General features: G+C 44.2%; 2 protein-coding genes across 5 annotated transcripts; both read right to left on the bottom strand.

Annotated features, from left to right (window-relative positions):
* Positions 1-86: 86 nt before the first annotated feature.
* On the bottom strand, positions 87-4,720 carry oprk1 (opioid receptor, kappa 1). Of its 2 annotated transcripts, none has more exons than XM_037457203.2 (4): positions 4,420-4,720; positions 3,929-4,210; positions 3,033-3,385; positions 87-2,414 (listed from the first exon to the last, which is right to left on the bottom strand). In XM_037457203.2, exons 2-4 carry the CDS (start codon positions 4,171-4,173, stop codon positions 1,876-1,878), a joined length of 1,137 nt encoding a protein of 378 aa, XP_037313100.2. In that variant the 5' UTR covers positions 4,174-4,210; positions 4,420-4,720; the 3' UTR covers positions 87-1,875. The 2 variants fall into 2 exon arrangements, with proteins under 2 accessions (XP_037313100.2, XP_037313101.2); XM_037457204.2 differs by having other exon boundaries at positions 3,929-4,206.
* A 5,289-nt stretch (positions 4,721-10,009) lies between these two features.
* atp6v1h (ATPase H+ transporting V1 subunit H) lies at positions 10,010-25,563 on the bottom strand. Of its 3 annotated transcripts, none has more exons than XM_037457200.2 (14): positions 25,489-25,563; positions 24,548-24,704; positions 23,681-23,780; positions 23,337-23,426; positions 23,052-23,165; positions 21,915-22,019; positions 21,134-21,193; positions 20,122-20,219; positions 19,053-19,245; positions 15,399-15,577; positions 15,073-15,198; positions 13,986-14,087; positions 13,588-13,701; positions 10,010-10,415 (listed from the first exon to the last, which is right to left on the bottom strand). In XM_037457200.2, the coding sequence occupies exons 2-14, from the start codon at positions 24,649-24,651 to the stop codon at positions 10,346-10,348; spliced, it is 1,455 nt and encodes a 484-aa protein (XP_037313097.2). In that variant the 5' UTR covers positions 24,652-24,704; positions 25,489-25,563; the 3' UTR covers positions 10,010-10,345. The 3 variants fall into 3 exon arrangements, with proteins under 3 accessions (XP_037313097.2, XP_037313098.2, XP_037313099.2); XM_037457201.2 differs by lacking the exon at positions 25,489-25,563 and adding an exon at positions 25,392-25,471; XM_037457202.2 differs by lacking the exon at positions 21,134-21,193.
* Between the last annotated feature and the right edge of the window lie 106 nt (positions 25,564-25,669).

The following is a 25,669-nucleotide window of genomic DNA, read 5'->3' as shown; positions in this document are numbered from 1 at the left end:
AGGAAAATGTTTCCTCTGTATTTCTCTCCATTGAACCCACATGTATGCCACGAGCGACAGAAATCAAGTCCAACTGTTTTCCATTGCAAGCTTTATTGTGACGTTGTTGCACGTGTGCGAAGCGAGGTTCTACTTTCAGAGCTGAAACATACGGCAAGGAATCCAGCCGACACAGTTCGTTTACAATGCAGCAGTACAATGTACGCACAGTATTTGGTGCTCAAACCTGGGCTGAATTCCATCATTTCGATACAATCATTTCCATCAAATAAATAACAGTATTAGAAGAACAGTTAGGAAACACGTTGTGTTACCAAAAGGGATTCATACTCAGCTTCCGTTTATAGAGAGGATGCTACAACGCTTACACCAAAGGATTTCCAAAAGTAATCCCAACCATGGATGTGGCTAAATGCGGATCTTTTTCGAGCAGGCATAACAGCTAGAGGTCAAATAAGACCAGGCACACAAAATCAGGCACAAAAACACCTTTTTTTATCAGATTTACATGAACAAATTAGTGGGTTTCTCCTCCACAGACTATAAAAGCTACAACGATTAAGGAAACCACGACAGTAAATAAGTCCCGTTGGTTTTTGCTGAAGTAAAAGCTATTTTACCTTGAGGATGAACTCGTGAATCCATTTTTCTTTTTTCTTTTGACGAGCACAGGTTCACTGGATAAACAACTTGACTAAACATCCAGCGACGTGTCGTGTAGATACAGTGTGTTATTCTCATGGAGCCCCGTTACCCGCTTTTCACATTTAGTAGTGTATCAGACAAAAACACTGCCAGGATGGCAGCACTATCTACAATAGTTGACACCTCCCGGATGAGAGCAGCATCAAGGCTGGAAACCCATAAAGAGCCAGATGTGATATCATAATGATGGTTTCTCAAAGCACAAGATGCATCTAAGAGAAACACCGAGCTCAGTGTTCAGCCCCGTTAAAAAACAGCCGTCTTGCCTAGAAGAAAATTACACTGACTTTGTCTCTTCTTGTGGTGAAATACAGAGAATGATCCCTGAGAGGTTAATAGATCCACTACATTCTACAATAATACAGATTCACCAAACCACAATTCACATAAAACAGGTTTAAAACAATGGTCATATCACCATTGTTGACACCCTACAGGTCAGGTGAATAAAATGTCATCAATTTACACAATGAAATACTGTTGGTTTGTCCCGTCTGGACACATTTTCATGTTGAACATATATGTGAAATAACATGTAACAAAATACCTTTTTTGAGTTATAGTTCAGCTTTATACAACATTAAAGAATATTCAGTGATTTAGCGGGTTGTGATAAGATGCATCTTTTAATTTTAGTATCACTCTGGTCTTACACTATATTTTTTCAACAAATCCCATTAATAAAACAACAACAACAACATGTTAGTTTTTTCAATAGTATGCACATTGTCTATAATATTGTATACACAATTGTCGGCATTGTAAGCAGGTTCCCCTTAGTAAATGGGCCCCATTTACCTGTTTTTTATAAATTAACCCAATGAGACTTTAGTAAGCGCTAAAACGTCCTACAAGTTAAACAAAAAGCATTAATACCAGAATCTAATCCTCCTCCTTCCTCATGGTCATATGAACGAGCTTCATCTGCATCAACTTATCACTGGTTAGTATCACTTCTGTGATGTTTTGGTCTTTTCATAGAATTAGTTAATGAGACAAATCTTCCAATTGAACCTTGAACCAATTGAAGCTTTCGGCTTCTCCCACCAACAAATACACCCCAGCCAGCTCCGGCTTCGGGTCTGCCCCTCAGGTGGTGATCTGAGTCAATCCCAGGTCATTGGAGTCCTCGCAGATCTGAGAGGGCATGGAGGCCGAGTCCATGGCTAGTCATACGGGCCTGGCGCGCCTCGTGCCTCCCCGGCCCTCCGTGGGACACGAGTGATCCCGCAGGGTGCTCCTCACTCGGCTCAGCCCGTGGGAGTCCCTGTGTCCCTGGGCGCCGGGGCAGCAGAAATCCCTGAAGCACCTCTTGAAGTTCTCGTCCAGGAAGGCGTAGAGGATGGGGTTGAGGCTGCTGTTGGTGTAGCCCAGCGCCACGCAGAAGAAGTACGCCGCCATGACGGCGGTGGTCTCCGGCACCTTGCCGTACAGGGCCTTGACCAGGACGAAGATGTGAATGGGCGTCCAGCACACCACGAAGACGGCCACCACCACCAGGACCAGGCGGGTGATCCGCCGCAGGTTGCGGTCCTTCTCGCGCGAGCCGGACAGCAGGCGCACGCTCTTCAGCCGCAGGACCATCAGCGTGTAGCAGACGGTGATGATGATGACGGGCAAGACGAAGCCGAAGATGAACACGCAGATCTTCATCAGGGTGTCCCAGTAGCTGTAGGGGTCGGGGAACTGGAGGGCACACTCTGTGGTCCCTGTTTGTCACAGAGCAACAAAGTTGAACGATCACACACAACATAGTCGCTCTGATAGGAAACCTGAAACGACTTGGCCTCAGCAGCGCCTTTAAAGTAACCGTTAGCGCTCATGTTAGCATGCTAAAATGCTAATTCGGTGACCTCACGGGCTTGTTGGTAAATTAACTTTGCTAATTCGCATTAAAACTCAACACAACAAGTGGTTTGATGGTTTGACCATCCGTCCTTCGGCGATGGTTAAAGACTATGTATTGCATCACGGTCACTTCAATACACAGAAGGTGAAGGCCAGAACCACATGCATCTCCTCCGGGCAAAGTGCAGGGTTTCGTTTTGATAATTGAGAAGCTATTACACTTTCGCTGATGGACTAAATGTCCTTCAAGCTCTCTTCTCAATGTGAGAGGCGCTGAGTGGCCCGGCTTCATCTAGAAGGATCTCAGTAACGGGGTCTTGTTAAACCTTTACACAGCCCTCTCTTCATTTGTATTTGAAGGATACTTCATGCAGCCAATTGTGAAGGTACAGTTAAGAATTGATGGCAAAGGTTCCTTTGTCTCCGCATCGGACTGAGAGACACGAGTAGAAAGACTAAAGAACCGCGGGACCGAGTACCGTTATTGGTCTTGGTGCTGCCGAGCACCATGGCGGGGATCCCCGCAGCGGACGACAGCACCCAGATGACCACGTTGATGATCTTGGCCTTGACGGGCGTTCGGAAATCCAAGGCCTTGACGGGGTGGCACACGGCCACGTAGCGGTCCACGCTCATCATGGTCAGGGTGAGGATGCTGGTGAACATGTTGTAGTAATCGATGGAGATGAAGACCTTGCACACCACCTCGCCAAAGGGCCAGGAGCTGAGCAGGTAGTCGGTGCTCTGGAAGGGCATGGTGGTGGTGACCAGCGCGTCGGCTACGGCCAGGTTGAAGATGTAGATGTTGGTGGCGGTTTTCATTTTGGTGTATCTGTTGTGGAGAAGAGGTTGAATGGATTTTATTGCAGGTTTGTTTCAGGGTTTTTTTGTGTGTTGTTTTATTGCAATCCTTTCAAAGAAGACCAAGGTTAATGAAATCCCTTTTTGAGATAAGGATTAATTATCTCCTGCTTTGCAATTTCACTGTGTACTTGTGTGTGCAAGATGCAGTGCACACACAAGTACACAAAGAGAACCAGGGGGAGGAATATAACTTTGACATTTTATCATTTCGTTTGCTTGTTCAATGTCAAGGTCCATCTCGTCAAGGTTCATCTCTCATTCAACACAAATGAAAGGAGCTTAATGAAGCTTCCAATCAATACCTGAGTGAAACTGAATGTATGCAGAGCAGATTATTATCAACATTAACTTTAGTCAACATTGCAACATGATCTTTATTAATTATTAATTCATGCAGTTCCATATGAGACGCACCGATGGTCCTGTGTTGCTTTATGAGCAATGCACGTGCAGGTATTTCACGCGCAGTGAGATTATGTAAATGACATATTTCAAAGCCAAAAAAACTCACCTGACAATGACAAACATCACCAAACAATTTCCCGCTAAGCCCACCACAAACACCACGGAGTACACGGCCACTATAATGGGAATGATGGGCGACATGGGCTCGGGTTCCGCGTCCCAGGTGCCGTTGTGCGTGTTGTTGAAGATGTCCGACGAGCCGCTTTGCCAGGTGAAGTTTTGGAAACAGTCCTCCATCTGGCCCGAGGGACACCTGTCCTCCTTGTAGATGTGCACCACGCTGCTGTCCATGGTGCTGAACTCTGCTGCCACCGGACCGGGCTGCTGTCTGGCGAAAAGGGATTCGGTTCACTTAAAAAAAGATATCGGGCCGAAACCGGCGGAATTTCCAATTACTGCTACATTTAAATAAAATTTAAAAAAAACAACTACACATAAATCAAATGTTCTCCACTGGCGCAGATTACGGCTTTGGTGTAGAGGAGCGCAACAGCGCGCGCTCAAGGGCATCTCCACACAAGCGCGGCACCACCTTACCTGTTCTTCTTTCTGCTCCAACAAAAGTTCCTGTCAATTCAACAACGCCGTTTAGGAGGCGGGATGCTCGACCACAGACTAAAATCCGGATGCCCGAGCAAACAAAAGGTTTCTGGGTATAATTGCGTGTGTTGACGAGGAGACAATTCGCTGCCTGTGCCACGGCTGCGTCCCCGACGCTGCGCACTGGAAACCCGCGCCGCACTCTGTGACATCAGAGGCTGAGCCAACCGATGTGACAGGATTCAGCCCGCAGAACCGATCAAATCACCACCGCACACAGCCGCATATACATATATATACACATCCATATATATATATATATATATATATATATATATATATATATATATATATATATATATATATATACATATACATTTACAGATAATTAACGCTGTATTTGATTAAAATACCTCATTATGACATCTCACGTTTCAAAGCTGGGGGGGGCTATGAAAGTAAATCTCTCGGTGTGCTTTCATAGCCGGCACTCTGAAAAGAAATTCAAGAATATTCGGGGTATTGTCACGCGTGACCAAAATGAAAAGTAAAACTAAATTCGCTGCAGTATCACGCGCACACCCTCCTTTAAATGTTTACATTCCCACCAAGATGTTCCCTAGCAACTCCTGTGAGGCTGCAAGGCAAACAGTTGGAGTCTTAATAAATGCTGAAGACATGAAGTCAGTCGGGAACTCCACCTTCAGATGAACCAGCACCAGATCCCATTGGGCGATGGGTGATGTAATAAATAAGAATATTAAGGAAGAAAGCCCTTTTTCTGGACCGTAAAATCAAAACTGCTATCTGGTGAAGTGCATTTTCCCAATTTTATCAACACAAAATTTTCCCCTTTGCTATAAAATATGAACCTGTCCACAAAAAAACAGCATTTAGCAGCACTAAACTAAGAGAGTTCATAATTCAAATGCAATCTAGCTGGGAATAAAGAATACTAATGTCAAGGCTGCTCCTCTCCTTTCTCGCCCCTACAGACAGGAGACAGATTTCATCGGCACGTAATTAAGTAGGTTCTGTTCCTTTTTCATGCTCTAACGCTTGTTGCTTGGAGACCCATCGTGAATTGTGAATCCCTTTCTTTCTTCACATCAGAACTTCAATGGCACAGTTAGATTACTTACTCTTAACCCTAATGACTCAGGGCCAACGGACCAATGTGCTGCACTCGGTATCACACTTGAAGCGGGGCGGTTTAATTTGATTTCTAGAGTATATATCAAATATTCTTGACCTCGTATTTCCAATATGAGGTCAAGATAAAACTCTTTTTTTTCTTCATTTTAGTGCCTCCTTCCCAACGCCCCGAGGTCTATTCAGGGGAGTGTTTGGTGATGAAGACCAGGCATTCAGCAAAACACTTCAGAGACATGGGTTACCATGGGGAAAAAAAGTCTCACACAAAAGGTCCGGTTTTCAGGTGTGCTTCACCAGCTTATTATTACTATTGCATTGTTTTTTCCATCCCAATTTGAAATTTGCAAAAGGCCGACACATGCATTGTTGGCTTCCTTTGAAATTCATTCATAGCCGTATCGCGTCTACCAGAGAAAGAGCCACCTCAATTTCAGAGATAAAAGAAGCTCCCTCCGACAACAGCAGAGTGTGTTGATTTCACAGACAGGAAAATTTAAACATGTGCAACTAAATACTCAGCGGATCCTGCAAATATATCACAGATTAAACAAAACCGTGTGTCTGTATATCTTCCCTAGCTCCCGTGTCACAAAGAGGATGTACTGGTCACTGAGAAAATACAGTTATTACACCTTCGGGAGGTTTCTCTGTGTGAATTTCCTTGTGACGGCAGGTGGGCATGGCAGCCATTTCACACTTTACCAGTCAACAGTTTGGAAACATTTTTCAATTTTATTTGGTTCATTCTCGTGAACTAGATTCACTTTACTCATTTAACGAGACATTTGCAAGGGTTAGGGATTGAATTCCTAATTATTTGAAGAGCACTCCGTCGTCCTCACTGATTATGGGCTTTTGTATTCAGTTCCTGAGAGGAGATTTTATGTCATTTAACTTGTATAACTATATATTACACCCATCAAAGATCCACGTGTGATCCTTACAGAGCTCATGATAAAGTCTCACTATTCCAAGATTTATATTCATGACAGCTCTTTGTTTAAAATCTCATGAGGAGGAGAAAAAGAGAAAAGATGGATGAAATGCCTTTTGTTTATCACAGTCCAACTAAGTCAATACTTATCCAAGTATAGACTTTCAAAGTAAGCTTAATGGAATTCTTTTTTTATTTGCATTTTCCATAAATTGGAGGCACAGTCCTCCAATTTATGGTGAATTTATGGTGTATAGCGAATTTAAATAAAAGGGTTCAGAAACCTCACAGCAGCTCAGAATCCAGAGTTGATTTCCTCCGTAAATGCTCCAGCAATTTGTTTGGCTCAGTAAGAGTCTGATTTTTGGAAATCAGCTGTCTGGGCTCTGGGGAGAACCGGAGTAAGCGTCAGTACCCAGACGAGGCCCCCAGAAGATCACAATATTCAAAACCTGCGAACAACCTCCTGCATCCACCAAGCCCTGTGGGTCAGATGCATGAAAGTATCTTTGTATGCCGAGATCATCGCCTTTCCTCCACAGGTATCCACACGGGTTCTGTCACTTCGGCCGCGCCTGTGTCTGCTCTGGGTGAAAATGACTTGGTTTGTGGGAAACGTGCTGTGCGCGGCGTTGCACCGGCCCCCCGAGGGAGAAGTCGGCTGCGATTAGCTTGGGATGAAATGTCCTTTGCTTTCGATCGGGCGAGCAGCGGCAGCAGCGGAGACATTTCGGCAAAGGGGACGATACGCGATTGAACGGGACATAAATAAGGGTGAGATGGTCTTCTGGCTGAAACACCATTAATATCTGCAATAACATTTAACACCCTACGAGCATCTTCCGGACTCTTTTTTTCATTATGACGCACCGGTTGAAAAGGTCCAAACAGTTCCACAGGTCCAGGGGAACAGATGCAGATGAAGGAGGATACTGTACATGTCTTTGCATGTGTCACCTGATGAGACCAGGCAGAGGGAACCGACACAATGATCATAGAATGATGACATGTGTATGGAAGGTACAAAGTGTCTTATATTCCACACGGGGCGTGGAACCAGCGAAGCAAACACAGGACTTTTGACATTGGGACGTTGATTTTATGTTTAGTAAAGTTGCTGTTTACGTGAGTTGCTGGTCATGTGACCTGTTTCTTGCTTGTTGGGGGCCTGTTGAGCTTTTTTTTCTCAACCTAAGTGTTGCTCAACCGGGGTTTAGTTGCCGGAACATAAACGTCCCGAGAAGACGGAAGTTCAATTGCTTCAATAGTTCTAATGCCTATAGTTCACGATGCAATCTTGAATACAGATTTTAAGAATTAAAATGGACCTTAGACCCCGCTCCATACAAACATGGTCATCACTCAGCATCAATTTCAGCGTCCAAATGGCGCCGAGTACCTCACAGCATGAGATAACACAGCCTGATGTTGCACACGGAAGCATTAGTCGGGCGAATTGAGCCGTAAATACCGTGGTTACTGCGATTACCCTTATGATGCGGCTTCTGTCGGCAGGCTTGTTTCGACTGTCGCTATGGGAACGGACAGTCTCTGATCCATGGTTACAGGTGCAAAAGGGATCAAATCGATGAGGCAAGACCCTTCAGCTAACACAGCATTCTGCCGTGCTGGAGGGGGGGGGGGGGGGGACGATGTCGTACCCGAATTCATCGCACAGCATACCTGCACGCCATGCAACACGCATTTCTGGGACAGAGGGGAAAAGTTGAAACAAAAAAAACAAACAACCATTGCCTCATGGGAGTTTCATCTATAATCACGAGCCCAGAGGCGGAGAGTGCACACAGACGTTCTGCCTTGACCATGAGCAAAACACGTGGGCAGCATACTGAAGAAGGCTGTGTGTGTGGGGGGGGGACCCATCTGTTTCAGGGTCCAGAGTTCACTCGGTTGTCGCAGGTGAGCATGCACAGGGAGCACAGAGTGCCAGCCACTGTCAATAGTGGCCCGAGAGCGGAGCAGGGCCCCCGGGCGCCTGAAGCCACGGGCATAAATATTGACTCTGCGTACGTCGCGGCGTTCCACACCTTCTGACACGTCAAAGAGGCGAGGGACGCTGTGCAGAGACTGAGACCAGGAGGGAATCCTGGAGGACAGCTGGGCGTTCGATGAACTGCAGGCGCTGATGTTGAATGGCAGCTCTTTTAACTTCACCACCCAGGTGAAGATGAGACATTCAGAAGTGGGTTTGTGGAGGGTTACGTTTGAAAACAGATGGGTTCTTAAAATCAGGACGGTTAGACTTCCACAGAGGATTTGAAAAAAAAAAAAAAACACTGCAGCACCGCAGGTCACTCTGGAGTATTGTGCTGCCAGTCTGCCTTCTGGCCTCCTCCTCCACAAGCAGCTGCAGCCCAGAAAAGATGCCGTTAACATTCGTGTCTCCAAAATAAACGGCCGGTTAGCGGCGATGGAATTGGAGTTTCTTCATGAACGTGTGGAGGTTTGAGTTTTAGAAGAGGGACGTTTTTGACAAATATAAAAAGGAGGACAGGGTTCTTGCGTTAGACATCGCTTTGCTTAGGTTATTTGTCAGGAGAGATTCTGTTTTAGTGTGAAGGTCACAGCTGATTTCTACCAGATGTGCTGAGGGGAAACCGCTCTGGTTGCATTTGAATTGTGATGGGACACCGTAGAGAGAATCGTTGGATACTATTTAGAGGATTAAAAAAAAAAAAGTAGTTTCATGCAAACCATTCATTAATAATGTCGACTCAAAGGGTCAACAGGAAAGCTTCAGTAGGTTTACTGGACAACAATTCCGTATTCTTTCCACATTGTGTATTCAGTGAAGAACTATTTTTTTCGGAGTTGCTATGAGCTTCTTTGTAATGTAATTGCAGTGAGGGAAGCCAGGAGAGCCTCACTTACGGGACTTGGTCAGTGTTCATAAAGGTTGCTGCGCACGTATGTTGAGCTGCAACTACTGATTATCTATCATTTTAAAATGAAAATGCCCCTTTGAAATCCCATCTCAGGAGAACCTTTAAACGTCTCGTCTTTGTCCAAAAATAGAGCTCGATTTGAAAGAATGCAATACAGAAAAAGAAGAATCCTTCTGTGATATACCTGCACAATCTATTGCAACCCAATGGTACCATTATCATCATGAGGGTTTTGCCGTGGAAATCATTATATTTAGAGATGTGTAAAATATGATGCCCTTTTATAGGAAAAACAAAAAAGGCATTTAAACAGCTTTAACTGATAAACACGCTATTAAAATGAATTAAGAATTAGACAAACTTTTTTTACCCAAACGTAACGAGTGAATCATTTCTTTTCCTCCATGTCTCCAGAGGAGATTTTGCACCCTAGTGCAGACGCACACTGGAGGAGTAACGGAAGGTCACATTCAACTTCAGACCGCAGGCAGATGAGAGAAAACACGACGACAACAACAGACTTGAAGAGGAAAAAAAGAAATCTTGATATTCATCAAGGTCAAGATGGACCCAATCTCGGCTAACAACTGTGTCACCATAGACAGCATCTTTATTGGGGCACACACACACAAACAAGGTTTTACAGGTACGACTTAAATAAGTTTTGCTTTTGTACATTATCACAGACGCACAGTGCAATCAGCACACATCACCTCGCCCAGAGGGCAACGACACGGAGCACGACAGTCAAATCAAGTAACATCGAGGATCATTTCAGGGTGCGGATGGAAGAGGGGGGAAGAGGAGGGGGGGGGGGGGGGGGGGGGGGGGAGAAACCCTACCGCTGGATTTTTCAATTCATTACACCAAATGAACGGCTGATTTTTTTTTTTTTAGAGTACATCCAGGAGACGGTGACGAACACGCTTCAGCTGCGGGCCGCCACGGCCGGAGCTTGCTGCTGGTCGCTGGACTGGAGCTGTCTCCCCAGGTACTCCCTGTGAAAGAGAGGCCAATGAATCACATGGTTTCGGGCTGAATTAAGACGCCTTTTAACTCCGACCCGCCTGACGACAGGGAGAAAGTTCACCACACACACAACGCATTCATATTGCTTCTTTGCACATAGCATGAGATTAGATTGATGGAAGCTACAGGCGGCACTGATTAGCTTGGCTTAGCACGAAGACTGGAAGCAGGAAGGGAAACCGCTAGCATGGCTGCGTTCCCATGGTAACAATAGCTCACCACTTATTATTTTGCAGCTGGTTTCAGCTTTTTGTTCTGGGAGAAAAATCATCATCATCCCTCGATCTGACTTGATGTTTCCATGAAAGGTCGCTATCTATAATGAGCTCATAATTAAACTTTTAACCTTAATTAAATTGTGCACAATTCTGACCGTATTATGAGCATTGTTTGAATTAAAGTTTAAACTCCTGTGTCAGAGATTATCTCTCCCCGATTGTACTATTTCTTTGGATGAGTGATTTCCTGACACTTTTTTTCAGATTAAAATGAATGACCTAAAGCACCAGTGAGTGATCAGTGAGCTTTAGAGTTCAGCTTCATATGGAAGGACAGAGATGAAAGAGGTAATTGCCAATACGTTCTGTAATTATGTTTCTTGAACAATAAAATCATTGGAGTACATCTGCACAGCAACACGTTGGCTGCATTTCTTCATTTGACCTTTCCTACTTCTAAAAGGTTTTAAGAAAGCAGAAAACATATTGTACTTTTCTGCATACTTCCATTTTTGTCTCAGGTTCAAATCTCAACTCCACAAAACAGAGTTTTCTAAGGCAAAGGTCTGCATCTTCACGGATTAGTAGGAACAACGGGTTTTAAGATTCTTGAAACAGTCATATGTTCCCTAAGAAAACTTTTGTGAAGAATTCCCTCTCTACAGAAACGTACACAGTTCCATGAAGTGATCAGGACGGCCCTGTAGCGCATCTGCACGTCGGAGCTAGATGTTTAACGGGGAGTAATTAAAAAGGCAGATGGCAATAATTGGGGGGGGGGGGCTGAGACACTGTTGTGGAGGCTCGCTCGTCCCTCTGCAGCGAGGGATGCGATGCACGCACCGGCTGCACGGCGCAGTGCCTGCACAGCGAGGGGAGTCCTGGAAGTTACACGCAGCAAGATAGTGTTTGTCCTTAAATCACGGATTATCCGGTTTACAAGATGGTACCAGTCAACGAAAGTCGACGAAAAAGGTCAAATGCACGATCAATAAAAGCATTAAGTTAAATCCGGACACCACAAAAACCACATAAAAGCTATTTGAAGTACAGCTGTGGGTTGACGGGTCGCTCTGTTGTAAACAACTCGCCACTATGAGCTAAATCTGAGTCATTCTTCTCAAGTGCAAAACACATTCACCAACAGCTGGCTCTTTAGCGATGGACTCTTTAGAAATAATCACAGGTTTTGTATTCAAGTTGAGTGACTGTAAGATGGAAGTAATAATTTTGACACTGCAACGCGTCCAGTGTTTGAATAAAACGGTCAAATCTACCTGCAGAATGGAGCTTATTTGATTAGGTGGAGTGATGACTTCAGTAAAATGAGGACTGGAGAGGGAAATACCTTTTTTAAAAGCCTCTACAAAACTCCCTCTCTGACTCGTAATAGTGTTTGGTGAGCTCCAGCATGATTCTGGGTATTTCTCGGTCCCCATTAGTCAAGTGCATGAAAGGCCTTCTAAACATGACATGACGCAATTTCCATGGGAGCTCTAGCGGAAAGGAGCGCGCTTCCGTCTGTACGCTGAGGATCCAGACTCTTAAACCAGCAACTGATACATTCTATCACCACTTCCACGAACTTTAAATCACGATTACGAGAAGAGTCTCCAGTCCCACGTTCATCTGTGCCGTTGTCATGACAGCAGGGCCTTCCTTAAGTGAGGAAGAGAAGACTTTCCGACGGAAAACAACAGCGAAGGTGGGGCCCCTCGATGCAAACTAACCGGCAGTGAAAAGCAGCCCAAACATAAGACGGGAAAACCGACACGAACGCCGGCGCGGGACTATTTCCTCCACGAACGAAGAGGAAGAAGAAGAATACGTCTTCAGGTGGGATTTCGGTGCCTTTCCTGTTCAGCGAGATGCTTTTAGGTAGCAAAAAAACAAAAACCCAGGAAAATATCCCTCAAAATAACGAAAAATCATGCGATTTACCCAGCATTTGCTTTTCTGTTTTGGTCAAACGCTCATTGGACTCTTCAGCCTCAAGATGTGATAAAAGATTCAGATCAGATCTGTCTTGAAGGAGAAGTTGCAGACTTCAGGTTGAGGTCTCGCTCCTTTGTCTCCACACTGAAAACCTTCTGTGCTGCACTTCAGCGACCGCACCGTTTACACAGGACTTAGGTACGAAAACAGCACTACACTATGACAACAGACACAACACCTCCTGCCACAGTCGCTCAGGGAGTAGAGTGCGTTTTCAGATAGTGGCAGCAAGACAAACACATTTTCACTTTTTTTTTTCTTTTCGCTTGATGATCTTTAGTGTTTCCGAGCAATGCGGTAGTCCCAAGAGACACACGGCCATAACGGACAGGTAGAGTAGCTCTGACAAAACGTGACGAGTGGAGCCTTTAAACCATTACACCATTAAAGCAAAGCATGTGGAATTTGTGATAGTTTTATCAGAGCATTTTTAAGTGAAAAAAAGACTTACATTCATTTATATATATATATATTGTTTCTTTCCAAAAACACGTGACATAAGGATTCCTATTTAGTTTTTAATGAATCGAGCTGGTCAATGTTTTATATTCACACATTTAAACCGTATATAATATTGATGTAATAAACACAAACATCTCAGCTCGTCTTTGGTAGGACCGAGTGGACGTGCACAGATTGAGCTCTTTGAATCTCCTTTGTCGGAGAAAATTATGAGTTTTATCAATCTTATCAGTATACAGTCCATCAACCCTACGTATCCTTCAGCATGCCAATGCCCAAATTCAACCTAATCGGACGTCTAATCGGCCAAAATAAATTAAAATACATGCCACAGTGTGCAGAGCACTCAATCCTTTACATGCACATGTAGGAGTCGTTATTGGATTTCAGAAGGCCTGGATTGACTCAAACTGTGCGTGAAACACGTGAATGCAGGATATCAGCGGCGCTACGAATGCGTCCCTACCAGTTGTGGACCATGAGCTTCTGCACAGCCAACAGGGCGTTGTAGCGGACGAGCTGGTCCTCGTGGTGCATGTGATTCATCACTAGCTGTTTTCCACCCAGCTGCTCAATCACCCTGAAAATGGGAGGAACAATGATAACAGGGACTATTTTCACATTTTAGGTCACTTGGTGCTCCGGCACCAGGTAATTGAAACCAGCGCGACAGAAATGTTCTATGTATCTAATGAAGGGTGACTGCCCTTAGGAAAGGATATAGTGCTTTGAAGAGGAAAGAGAACAGACAGTGAATTTTACAAAGCAGTAAATGCTGTTTGCCAGAGAAAAGAGCATTATTTTTAAGTATAGGATCACGGGTAATGTTACATATGGAATTGTTTCCATAGCAGCAGGCCCTACCGTTTGCCACGTGGGTAATGCCGCACATATTCTCCAACATCGTGAGCTGCCACTGCAATGACCTGAGGATCATCAGACACCTCCAAGAGCCTCGTCAAGATCCTATACAAGAAAAGGAGATGAAATAATCATCAATAGGCTGATTGCATTTCTAAGAAGTTTCAAAACAAAGACTTTTCATTGAAAGTAAATAGATTAGCTGAGATTTTGTTCACTGAAAAAGTGTCTGATGTAGAAATGCACTGACCTGTCTGAAAGCTAAGGTTAATGTAGCTTTAATGTTGAGGAACCCAACAACAAAAGCAGTCTGAATATGTGAGCCTTCTGGGGTCAAAGCGGGACAAAGCGTGGGTGAGACGGGGGACTCGGGCGAATGAAGAGGCTAATTTAAGCCGATATGACGCCTGAACCAATAACAGAGGCCGTGGTGACGCCGTCCGATCACGCCAGGATGTAATGACTGTCAAGTCTGTGCGTCCTGAGATCAGATCTCGCTCACATTGGGATCCCATCTGCCGGTGTGGTGAGCAGGTCTGGTCTTGCATTAAAGTGGACATTGATCCAGACAATTCAACTGTAGGATATATCATATTTCCACAAACAGAGAGTCCCTCTCTTGAAGAGAACACAGGGACGTGAGGTGGAAATTCAGGGTGGGAGCACAGCAGAGGTCAAGCTGGGTTGAGTTGAGTTGGCTGATTTCGCCACTTAAAAATAAAAGTTTTACAGGAAAAAGCACCGAAATAGTGACTTTTATTTGATGATGACTAAAAATGCAGGAGGGAAGACCTAGAATTAAAAACTGGAAGAGTTGCTGGGAAATGAAATGTTCTCTGATCGATGCATTTGATCAGAAGGCTCAGTGATGAGACAATGATGATATGAAGATATAAATCCATTGCAATCATCAGACATGATGCGGGCGAGTCTGTGGCCTTTCAGACCGGAGGTTACCAGTGTCTCCAATCAGTGACCAGAGAGAACTTCTATCCAAATTCAAGACTTAATCTGTATTTTTGTTTTAAAAATGAAGGCAATCATCTGACATCACGCTTCTGGTTATAAATGTTGCAGCACAAAATCTTACTTGAGCAGCTCGTAGTTCTTCTCGTTCAGGCGGACGGCGTTCTCGCGCCAGAACTTCTCAGACTTGTGCACAGGACTCCACTCCAGGCGGCCGGACTTGAGTTCAGAGCTGTACTCATCAAACGAACTGTGGGTAAAAAAAAAAAAAAACAGTCACAGTTCATGAATGCGTTGCTTACAACGATGTAAAAACCCTTCACAAATCGTCTGGAGGTCACTGAAAGATTTGTTCCAGTTCCTTTTCCAGAATATTCCAATGCTTTTGCATTGAAACACTCATGGCTGAATGGTCCGTGGTTAGTAAAAGGAACGGCGCCGACCGGGTACCTGAGATCCTGCACGCTCTCTCCCAGCTTCTCCAGCAGGAACTTGATGTCCTCGGTGATGTCCTCGTCGTCGTACTTCTGCTGTTCGAGGTTCTCCAGCTGCTTCAGCACCTTGCACTGAATCATGGCCAGGGCGTACTCCTGAAGAGTCTCCTTCTCCCCGGACTTCTCCAGGAGATTCTGTCAAAAACAACAACAACAGGGTGAGGAACAGATGTTGCACGTTTACTTTTCCAGTCAACTCGACAGAATCTGAAAGAAAACAAGAAACGGCAGTCATGCAAAACTGTCCATGCTAAAGTCTCATATCTATATTAGGATATCTGAAGTATATATGATATCAAAAGAAACGTTGAAAAATACATGGAAAAGTGTGTGCAATTCATTCAATTAAAACTCGATAAAAGATGATAAAATATCACAAATTGTACCTGTAATGAACACTTGGTGCTCCCCCCATACTCCCCCTCTCTTCCCCACTAGCAACAGGTTACGAGCATCTTGGCCCAGGAATCAATCCCAGGTGTTTGCGATTGACGTGTGAGGGGAATGAATGCCGAGGGAAAGTATTGGGAAAGCGATTTCTGTGAACCAAAATATCTGGACAAAGGAACCCGGTTTGCCGCGATGGAGGAAATGACCCGTTGGTGACATTTGAGGAACACAAGAGAAAAGCTTCAGCAGCGGGCCCGAGATCGAAGAAACCCACCTAATATTTTAAATGTTACCCTGAGCAACTGGGAACATATCCACAACTTACTACAAATATATATTTTGCAAAATAAATGCTTCTAAAATGGAGCAAATAAGCAAATTGTTGCGGCATTTGAAAGCATTGTGCTGAAATTTATATTTTTTTCTGCAGCAGGATTGAATGTGTTTCTCCAAAAAGTTATTTCCTGACTGAAGTTGAGGCAAAACACATCACATTAGGAGCGGTGCTGCCTTTGAGGATGTGTTCAAGGTCTCCCAGATGGTGCGCTTAATTTAAGTAAGAATTGCTTTGTCCCATGTGGCGAGAAGATCATTTACATAATTAGGCCGTTAGGGAAAACAGCAACCCTGAGAACTAAATGGGATCTTTTTTTTTTTTTTTTTTAAATCGTTCTGTAAAAAGGAAAATGCCCTACTACATCTGACAATCCCCACTTCCTCAAAATCTGGATGATGACACTTTACAAGCAGCACGAGGCAAAAACACGGCTCCCCTCACGCAACGTCAAACGCACTCAGCTGAGTTGAAGCCCCGGAGGGGAAACCCACTCAGCGCTCAGTCGTCTCAGAATCGCCCTCCGCTGCACGGCAGGCTTTTAATTAGCTGCAACATATCAGTTCGAACCAAACCACCAACTTCTCCCACCAATTAAAAACAAGGGCCCCTTTCTGTCACATCCACGAACGCTTGATGTGACAGCTGTGCTGGCCTGAGAGGCGTGATGAGTTAGCTTTTTTTGGGGGGGGGACGAAGACGACGACGACGAAGACACGCAGTCTTTTGAGGCAAACATAATACAGCACAAATATTCTCAAAACAATTCCTCCCAGTAAACAAAAGACAGGTCCACGGTAGTCATCCCGGGGACACTGGAAGGCTAAATGAAACACAAGCAACCCTAAGTGCCGTCGGTGAAGTTGCGGTTTGAAAATCAGCGCCAGCGCCAGCCCCCCCCCCCCCGCTGCGCTCATGTTTCAATCATGTAATCAAAAGGCGATCACCACGCCATTGTGCCGGGGAGCGAGCAAGCTGAGGCTGTCTGGTTATGAGGAGTTAGAACATCACCGAGGCTTCTCATTTGAAAAAATTCACATTTATTCAAAGCTGCACTTTGTTTGATGTTCGACGGATCGCTTTATTGCTAAAGAACCGACGGCGTCAAAGTGTTAGCTGGAGGCCAAATGGAGACAAAACTGGAGGCAAGTAGCGGGCTACATCACCCACGCCCTCTCGCCGTGTCGTTTGGGGAGTGAATCAAGCACTGCCATACAAATAAAACAGGAATCTAATCCAAGTATGGTTGAATGCAGACGAAGGGATTGGACCGAGGACCGACGATAGAACCGGGCTCCAGACTGAAGGTCAGCATGCTTCACGGGATCGCCTCTGTGAGTGGGAAGGTTTCCCTTAATGCGTTTGCCTGATGATCATGACTACTGGTCCCCCGCCAGCTACAGTCTACTCCATCCCCGTCTTCAAAGTCATCTTTAAAAAAAAAAAGCGAGTGCGGCGTGGTCGAGATGAAAGCGGACAGCGGGGGGTTCAGATTGTGAGTACCCCGTGCTGGCAGAACCGCGTCTGTGCTCGTGGGGCAGGAGTGCTTCCTCCCGAACGAGGCTTCTCTGCTCGCTCTGTGCACGCTCGATGACTCTACCTCAACACTTAGAGCATGCAGATACCGCAGCACGTAGAGCATGCAGATACCGCAGCACGTAGAGCATGCAGATACCGCAACACGTAGAGCATGCAGATACCGCAGCACGTAGAGCATGCATATACCGCAGCACGTAGAGCATGCAGATACCGCAGCACGTAGAGCATGCAGATACCGCAGCACGTAGAGCATGCATATACCGCAGCACGTAGAGCATGCAGATACCGCAACACGTAGAGCATGCAGATACCGCAGCACGTAGAGCATGCAGATACCGCAGCACGTAGAGCATGCAGATACCGCAACACGTAGAGCATGCAGATACCGCAGCACGTAGAGCATGCAGATACCGCAGCACGTAGAGCATGCAGATACCGCAGCACGTAGAGCATGCAGATACCGCAGCACGTAGAGCATGCAGATACCGCAGCACGCCGTGGAAAACCATCCGCTTGACCGATAAAAACGGCTTACCACAAGGTCAAATGGGCTCGTTTGTTGTTATTATATATTATAATTTTAAATTATTACTGTCTATGCACTAACACGAATAACAAATGCATTGTATTCGATTTAACTAAATGTCAAAAGCTTTTTTCACTAGAAGGGGTTAAAGAGAACATAAAAAGCTTCTTAAACAGTAAAGTAAACCCGGTTCAAATCCCGGCTGCCCCATGTGCCATGTCGAAGTGTCCCTGAGCAAGACACCTATCCTCTAATTGCTCCCCAGGCTGAATGTAACGCGTGGGTTATAATGCAATAAAAGTCGCAGACTCAAAGCCACGCGGCATGGGAATAAATGGGGCCTCTGCCGTTAATTACGTTTTGTCAGGGTAGAATATCTGGAGTTCGTAACCGGGCACAAACCCAAACCAACAGAGCGAGTCCAGAAAGGAGCTCTAAACAGATTTAAACATAGATTAAATCCTCAATCACAGTAAGTAGATGAAAGGGCAGCCTCCTCATAAAATGGATTCATGGATCTTTTATGGGCTTTGTTGTTTTATGGGTTGCCTCATCGGTTGTCACTTTACTTTGCTCTTGTTGAGATAGAGAACACAGACTAATTGAAATGCAATGTTGTCCAATAGCGTTCTAAAAGGGATTGCATGAAAACATGGCCATGGAACTTTTCAAAGCAATTTAAAAAAAAGAAAAAAAAGATCTCTATGGCTTTCCAAAAATACTTTAGACCAGTAGTCTCCAAACTTTCGTGACAATCTGCCGTTTGACCTCATTTACAGTTAAAAATATTTTAAATAGGTTCCTAAAACTTCTCCACGTACCCTGAAGGCAGCCAGAATGATTCGAGTGACCTTCTCCTTGACGGACTCCTGGAGGATGTCGGACAGTGCCGGCACGACGTTGTAGCGTCTCAGCTGCTCACAGAGCTGGGGACTGAAGGCCAGGAGCCACACGCAGAAGACCATCTGGTACTGGAGCTGGAAGCCACACTTGTTGCTCAGCACTGCTGTGATGCTTGAATAGAAAACAAAATATCAATTCATGAAGAAAAAAACCCCTAAAAACGCAAAAAAAAAAACAAACAAAAAAACTGAAGTGCTGGGCAAAGAACCCAAACACATCTACCAAATGTCTAATAGGTTGGCTTTCACAGCTGTGTGCCATCCATTATGCCTGATAAAGAGGAATAAAGATAAAGAGAATAGAGGAAGAGCGGCTCAAAATACAGAGTGCTAATGACCACAGCCACACAACGAGTCACGCATTTGAAAAATAGCAGCTAAGTGCAGAGATGTGGCACTCGTGAATCTACAAAATAAAATAGGAATTGAATTAAGCCGTACGCCTGGTTTCACAAAGCTCTGTCGAGAAAGAAACATGTAAACAAGTGAAAGATTTATGAACAATTTGTATGATGAACAAATGCAAATGTTGCACCTAAATTTGACTGAAAGTTGCGGCTCTTTGAAGCTTTAACACAAATAGATTTTTGGTAAGATTAAAGAGTCACAAAGGGTCAATATGTGTCCCACATCAGAGCCAAAGCTCTGCCATCTCAGTGCACTTGAGAGTTGATTTTGCTTCCACGGGGACGGACATTTACCTCTTTGAAAAGGGCACTAACAGGTACATCACGTCTTTCTATTCCAGCAGTAATTGGCTTTTAAAAGAAAAAATGATCCTGTTACCAGCTATGAACCTCCGAGGTTGATCCTCTAGATTCTGTCTTCTTTTTCCTCATTGCGGTCTTGAGAAATGAGTTTGTTGATGACGACAAAAGGTAGTGCTATTTTTGCTCTTTGCTGTACTTGCTGTAAGCAAAGTTGCCCCCCACTGTCAACTCTCTACTGTCAAACAAAAAATAAATAGATAAATAAAACTTTCACTCACCAGTTGACGCCATCAGCCTGCACCCAGGTGAACCTGTACTCATTCAGCCTCAGCATCAGCTGCAGGCACCCCGCCACGCACTGGACGTACTGAGAGCTCTGCAGAGGAAGAGGCGAACACGGACTCAAACACAAGCGTCGCGCAGCCGTAGCTGTGTAATTAGGGAAACAAACGCGTGTTGAAAAGGTCAAGTACAATTAGTGCAATTAGTGCGGTAGTTGACAAGCAGATACAGCACATGGAAGAAGGCCAGTCCCAAAAACCATCGCACATGCAATCTTCAGTATTTCACGTCAACACATGCTAGTTTACGGACCCGAAGGTACGATACAAAGCAATAGCAGGGAAAAGCGCCCCATCACACCTGAGCTGAATAATGTAAATTGAGATTAGAGTGGAAGAAGCAGAGAGGAGAAATTAGATCACATTAATCCATTAATAAACAGAGAGTGGAGAAGAGCAAAGAGGTCCGGCGAGAGGAACAGGGGCAGCAGTGAGGACAGAAGAGTGGAGGAGTGAAGGTAACCGGGCTGAAAATGCAGAAGAAAAGATGACGTCCGATTATCAGATAGCACTCGTGTCAATAGATCCCTGAGCCCACTTCTCAGAATGACGGCGCTACGCTCGACAAAGTGAGTGACATAAAGTGGTAGCCTGCCGCTGCTGTGCCCCTTCTTATCCTAACGCAGAGGAAAAGCGGTTTCGTCATGCACTCTACGGCGTTAAGGAGACGGGGCTCACTGCATGCAATGTCTCCTGTCAAAACCAAATCGGTGGCAGCAAACGCCATGCTGTCTCAGTGGGTAATCCCTCAGGACTCCAACATTCTGCAATTATTCATGAACAACTGGAATGCAACAACAGGGTGGGAGAGATCAAGCATGTAAAGAGAAGTTGTGAAAGTCCAGTGACACCTGACAGATGCCAGCTCGCAAAAAAAAAAAGAAAAAGTGGCGTTTGTTCTCTCCGAAGCGCCAAAGTGACCCAGAGGACGCACTTCACTCATACTCACTTCACTGGGGGAAATAGTTGCCGCTCCTGAGCATGCTTCTGGACCTGTACCATGTAGGTTCTAATGAGAGATAAAACAAAACAAAAACAAAAAAAGGTGCACAATTTTTCACAATGCAACGCTTTCAACCCCCGGGTGCAGTGCCTGCGGAGCTAAGCATCACCACGCGTGGCATTGGATGCTCACTGGCTGTTGAGGAAGGGCAATTCATGCTAAAACATCATTTTCAAGAAGCTGTTATAGCTCAAGAACATAGAATGTCTAAAAACAAAACAGAGAGGATGACAAAAACATGACTATATCTGAGCCGAAGAACACCTCCGGATGTTTTGGAAATATCGGCGTGCAATGCCAGAGAACAAAAGAAGCTGTGAATCAATATTCAGGTGTTTAATCGGCCCATTCTTTGCTGCATTCAACTGCCAAGGCAAAGTCAGCCCCCACGGTGCAGCGCTTATCAACATTTCTCAAGGTCTAACAGGCCTGCATACAGACAAGGTTTTCACCACGAGCCCAGAAAATATAATGTCATTACAGGAACACTAATTTGTTTGGATAAGATATTTAACCCTTCAGAAGAAAACTGAAGGAGTTCCACTTTCTCTAAAAAGAAGAAACTAACGTCTCTTGAAGCTCAGCAGGTGAGAAATAAATAACCCCTGACATGACTAATACCATTTTTCATCAGAAATAATACTTCAAAAACAATGTCTCCGGTGGCGGTTTGACATTTATACATTACGGGATGTTTTAGAAACACCATAAGAGCGGATGCACATACCTGTGAACTGAGTTGGCTTTTGATCCAGTTGAAGTAGTAGTTCAGATCGCTTCCTTCCATCAGATCGCGGCCCCAAGCAGCGAGCTTAGCGATGATCCTCGCCGCCTAATAAAGGAAGGAGGAGACTTTAAATCCTTGTTGTTGTTGTCTTCCATGAAAGTCTTTTAACAGCAGAAATGTGAAGCAAGGCCGTAATTGAGTGCACTGAGAAAAACACCACATAGCAAGCATTAGAGCATCTTTCATTAAAATTCCTGGGAGGAATAAAGAAGAGCGAACGGAACAAATATACGTACTTCAATCTGTTTCATAAGGTCCTACAACCGCACCAGAATACTGACAATAAATGAAGACATAATTTCCAACCTCATCTAAGTGCAAAAAAATGACTGAAGCCACATCACCTGTCACATGATTTTTATAGTGCTTCCTGTGCCCTTTGATGAGACCATAACAAAGTCTGTATGAAATATCTTCCTTGCCAAGATGGGATGTGTTGAAATATCGAGGCAATCATTTGAAAAAAAAAAAAGAGTCAGCAGGACAGTTGGAGTGCGCTAAAGTGCTGTGTCACATTATGCCCACCCGTTGGATGCCATCTGGCTGGTGTTTCTAATTAAGCTGTGGGTGACCTATAGCAGTACTCAGTACCTAATTGGGTGGTCAACCTTTATCTTAAAAGGGCGGCATGAAGAAATCATTACATTTATAGCCTGTTTTGGAGGAAAAAGAGAAGGTTGATTTTTAAGTCATTATTGATGCCTTCCTTTGATTAGAAAGTAATATCTGAGAAAAATGGTGTCTGAGAAACATCTAATAGAATACACAATCTTATCTGCAAAGATATGATTTCCTGCTTTCTATTCAGCCTCTTATAATTTTTGATGAATTATGGATTTTAGCAATTGAAAAATACCACATTGCGCTACTGATTTATGCATAGCCTGAGATGTTTCCCCACGTGGATCCCATCCCACTGTGCAAATATCTTGTTTAATGAGTTGCAAACATTTAGCAGTAGTAAAGGTTTCCCTGGGTTTTGACAGCCACAAACAACAGTAATATTGCAGGCAAACCTTGCTTTGTGATAGGACTCTGAAAAACACCTGCATAGAATACTAAAAATTCTTCACTAACCATGTGGACGGTAAAAAGGTCCTGCCGATTCAGCATTGGAAGAAAGTAGGACCAGGCGGTGTTCTTCGTCTTTTTGGCATAGTCAAAGAAGATGCTGACCCGCTGGTGATTCTCCTGAGACAGAAATTAATTGAGATTGTCGATGAGCTCCTACAGTTTAAGAGTTATTTTGTGTAAAGCTGGAGCAATTGATTGGCAGCATGGAACACAATCCTTCTATCCCTTTGTGTCATTAAATGAACAAATATATAATGGAATGGATTGCAAAAGAAAGTGGGTGTGTACCTGCAGAGTGTCGTCAATCAGAGTCAGGATGTACTGCACTGTTTGCTCCTTGGAGATGTGGGCCATCAGGCTCAAGAAGGTCTTTGCACACTGAGCAAAAACAAACATACACAGTCAGAAAGACACAGCACCAATTGAATAAATAAAGAACTAACTCACAGTAAATAAGCATAAAGGTAAATCAGAAAATATAAGCTTCTGTGAATCTAAAAGCAAACAATGATGGAAGATACCGGTCCTTTTTTGCAGCAATGCCATTATTTATCTTCTTTGTGCAACCTGTCACCCGAATGTGTGAGGTTTTGGGCTAAATGTCAATTTGAAAAACATCTTTAAAGTAATACCTGATGTCCTTCATTGGTAAGGATGACCTGCTTCTCCTCAGAGTTGGCCACTTCAAATTTCTTGATGAATTCACAGTCCTCTACTGAGATCATCTGACTCCTGCAAGATAAGTCATCAAGCCATTAAAGAAAAATACTACTGCAACATGCCTTGACCTTGACCATGAACAACAAATGCCAGAAATGACCGATTAAGATAGTGAATGGCAATGATTAATTATGAGGCATTTAAACACTTCCTTTGCCATTGGAGCAAGATGTACAACGTACACGACTCTCTGACTGGGCTTTGCCTTGTCACTAGAATGCTGCTTGTAATTGCAAGAGCAGCTCGCACAATAATGGCAATTAACCCGTAAATACCACATGTTCTAGTAAATAAAAAATACACCACGGATATTACATGGAGGACGGCAGTCATAGTGAGACGTCCAAACTAAATGTGACAAGGAATCAAGCAGACAGATGATTTGTAGAAGTGATAATGTGAGTCACAAGACCGATCCGCAGTGTAAAAGAGGAAGTAGCACCCAAGACAGTGAATCACAACACAGGAGGCGGAGAAGAGCTGCTTTGAAATTGACTTACTTGGTCGCATTTATTACACTGATGCTTCCAGAAAGATTGATTTAATGAGATCTTAACTTAATTGTAATGTAAATCTTGTGGAAAATGAATGTAAAGAAATGAGGTAGAAGCGTAAAAACCATACTACCATAATCTCAATACATATATAATACGTTTGGACAGAAAGACAGAAAGACTTTGTGGAAGATGCCGTTTGCGTCACGTACAGGACAGATGCAGCTGGCCGAGTGTCCAATGAGTAATACATTAACGTGATGTATAATATACTATTGTACTCACTGCAGGTAGGACTGCCAGTTGACCTGATTGGCCCGCACCTCTGCCGCCTTAGCAGCAATGATGTTGGTGGGAACTGCAGCGTCCACAGCGCCGCGGATATCCATCCTGCAATTATATCCACTACAGTATATATATATGTAAGCAAATGAAACTCCACCTGCAGGAAAAACAAAAACAACTGAGTGAGCATCAGCACACTGACTCAGCGTCAGAGGCAATGTCACAGGTGATGGCCTGGTGATGTGCAGAAGTTGAAAATGCGCACGTTAATCACTTATTAGTCAACAATAGGACGCCGGATACTGGTAATAAAACTGGTTTGGCTAGCTGGCTGCTACAGAGCTGTGATAAGAAATGAAGATATTACATTGGATTTCCCTTTACCTACAGTGTTCAACAAGCGTCAATTGAAATGATATAACGTTAACTACAAAGGCGGCAGCCCAGCAGCTGAAACAGAACACGCTAACGTTAGTTAGCAGTGGGGCTAACGTTAGGTCATAGAGAACTACGTTAACGTTATAACGTTAACTAACTTCACCCAATGTCACGACATGACATCACGGGTCTTACTGACATTAAGCAACGCAGTGCCTATACGCTAACATTAAATCCTGTTACGGTCTGTAGCTAAATACAACGCACACATAACTCATACGTTTGAATTGAATAATTAGGACGTAAAGAGAAGACAAATAGGACGCGCAGTAAGCTAAGCAGTAGCAGTAGCAAAATAAGAGGATGATGCTAACCTAAGCTAGCTGCGCTAACATAGCATCGCATACATTCGGTCACCGTGTGAAAATATGACAACCGTTGCAGAGACAACGTCAATCCCACCAACCTTAACGACACGATTTCTAAAATATATGTATGACGTTACATATTACTGATAGTCAATAACGTAGGTAACGTTTACTCATCTAGGTTAAGTTACTCACTCGGTTGCCTTGTGCGAGCAGCTGACTGACTACAACACGACGTCACAGTCCATCATGTGACAGTCACGTGCATCCGTGTTTTTTCACTTTTAATATCAGAAATACTAACACGCCAAAACCACACGCCAATGGAAACATTTCCTATGATACACATCTATGAAACATTTGCGGTACTAAGAAA

This window comes from Pungitius pungitius, chromosome 15 (genome assembly GCF_949316345.1).
Source record: "Pungitius pungitius chromosome 15, fPunPun2.1, whole genome shotgun sequence".
In the NCBI taxonomy this organism is placed as follows: Eukaryota; Metazoa; Chordata; class Actinopteri; order Perciformes; family Gasterosteidae; genus Pungitius; species Pungitius pungitius.
This window is presented reverse-complemented; position numbering and strand designations above follow the sequence as displayed.

Excerpts from the sequence above, each read along its gene's own strand:
- oprk1 (XM_037457203.2), bottom strand. The coding sequence starts at position 4,173 with ATGGACAGCAGCGTGGTGCACATCTACAAGGAGGACAGGTGTCCCTCG. Across the intron at positions 3,386-3,928 it reads GTGATGTTTGTCATTGTCAG|ATACACCAAAATGAAAACCG; the intron begins GTGAGTTTTTTT and ends TCTCCACAACAG. Across the intron at positions 2,415-3,032 it reads CAGCACCAAGACCAATAACG|GGACCACAGAGTGTGCCCTC; the intron begins GTACTCGGTCCC and ends TGTGACAAACAG.
- atp6v1h (XM_037457200.2), bottom strand. The coding sequence starts at position 24,651 with ATGGATATCCGCGGCGCTGTGGACGCTGCAGTTCCCACCAACATCATT. Across the intron at positions 22,020-23,051 it reads ACCTTTTTACCGTCCACATG|GCGGCGAGGATCATCGCTAA; the intron begins GTTAGTGAAGAA and ends TTCCTTTATTAG. Across the intron at positions 10,416-13,587 it reads AAGCTCATGGTCCACAACTG|GGAGTACCTGGGGAGACAGC; the intron begins GTAGGGACGCAT and ends TCTCTTTCACAG.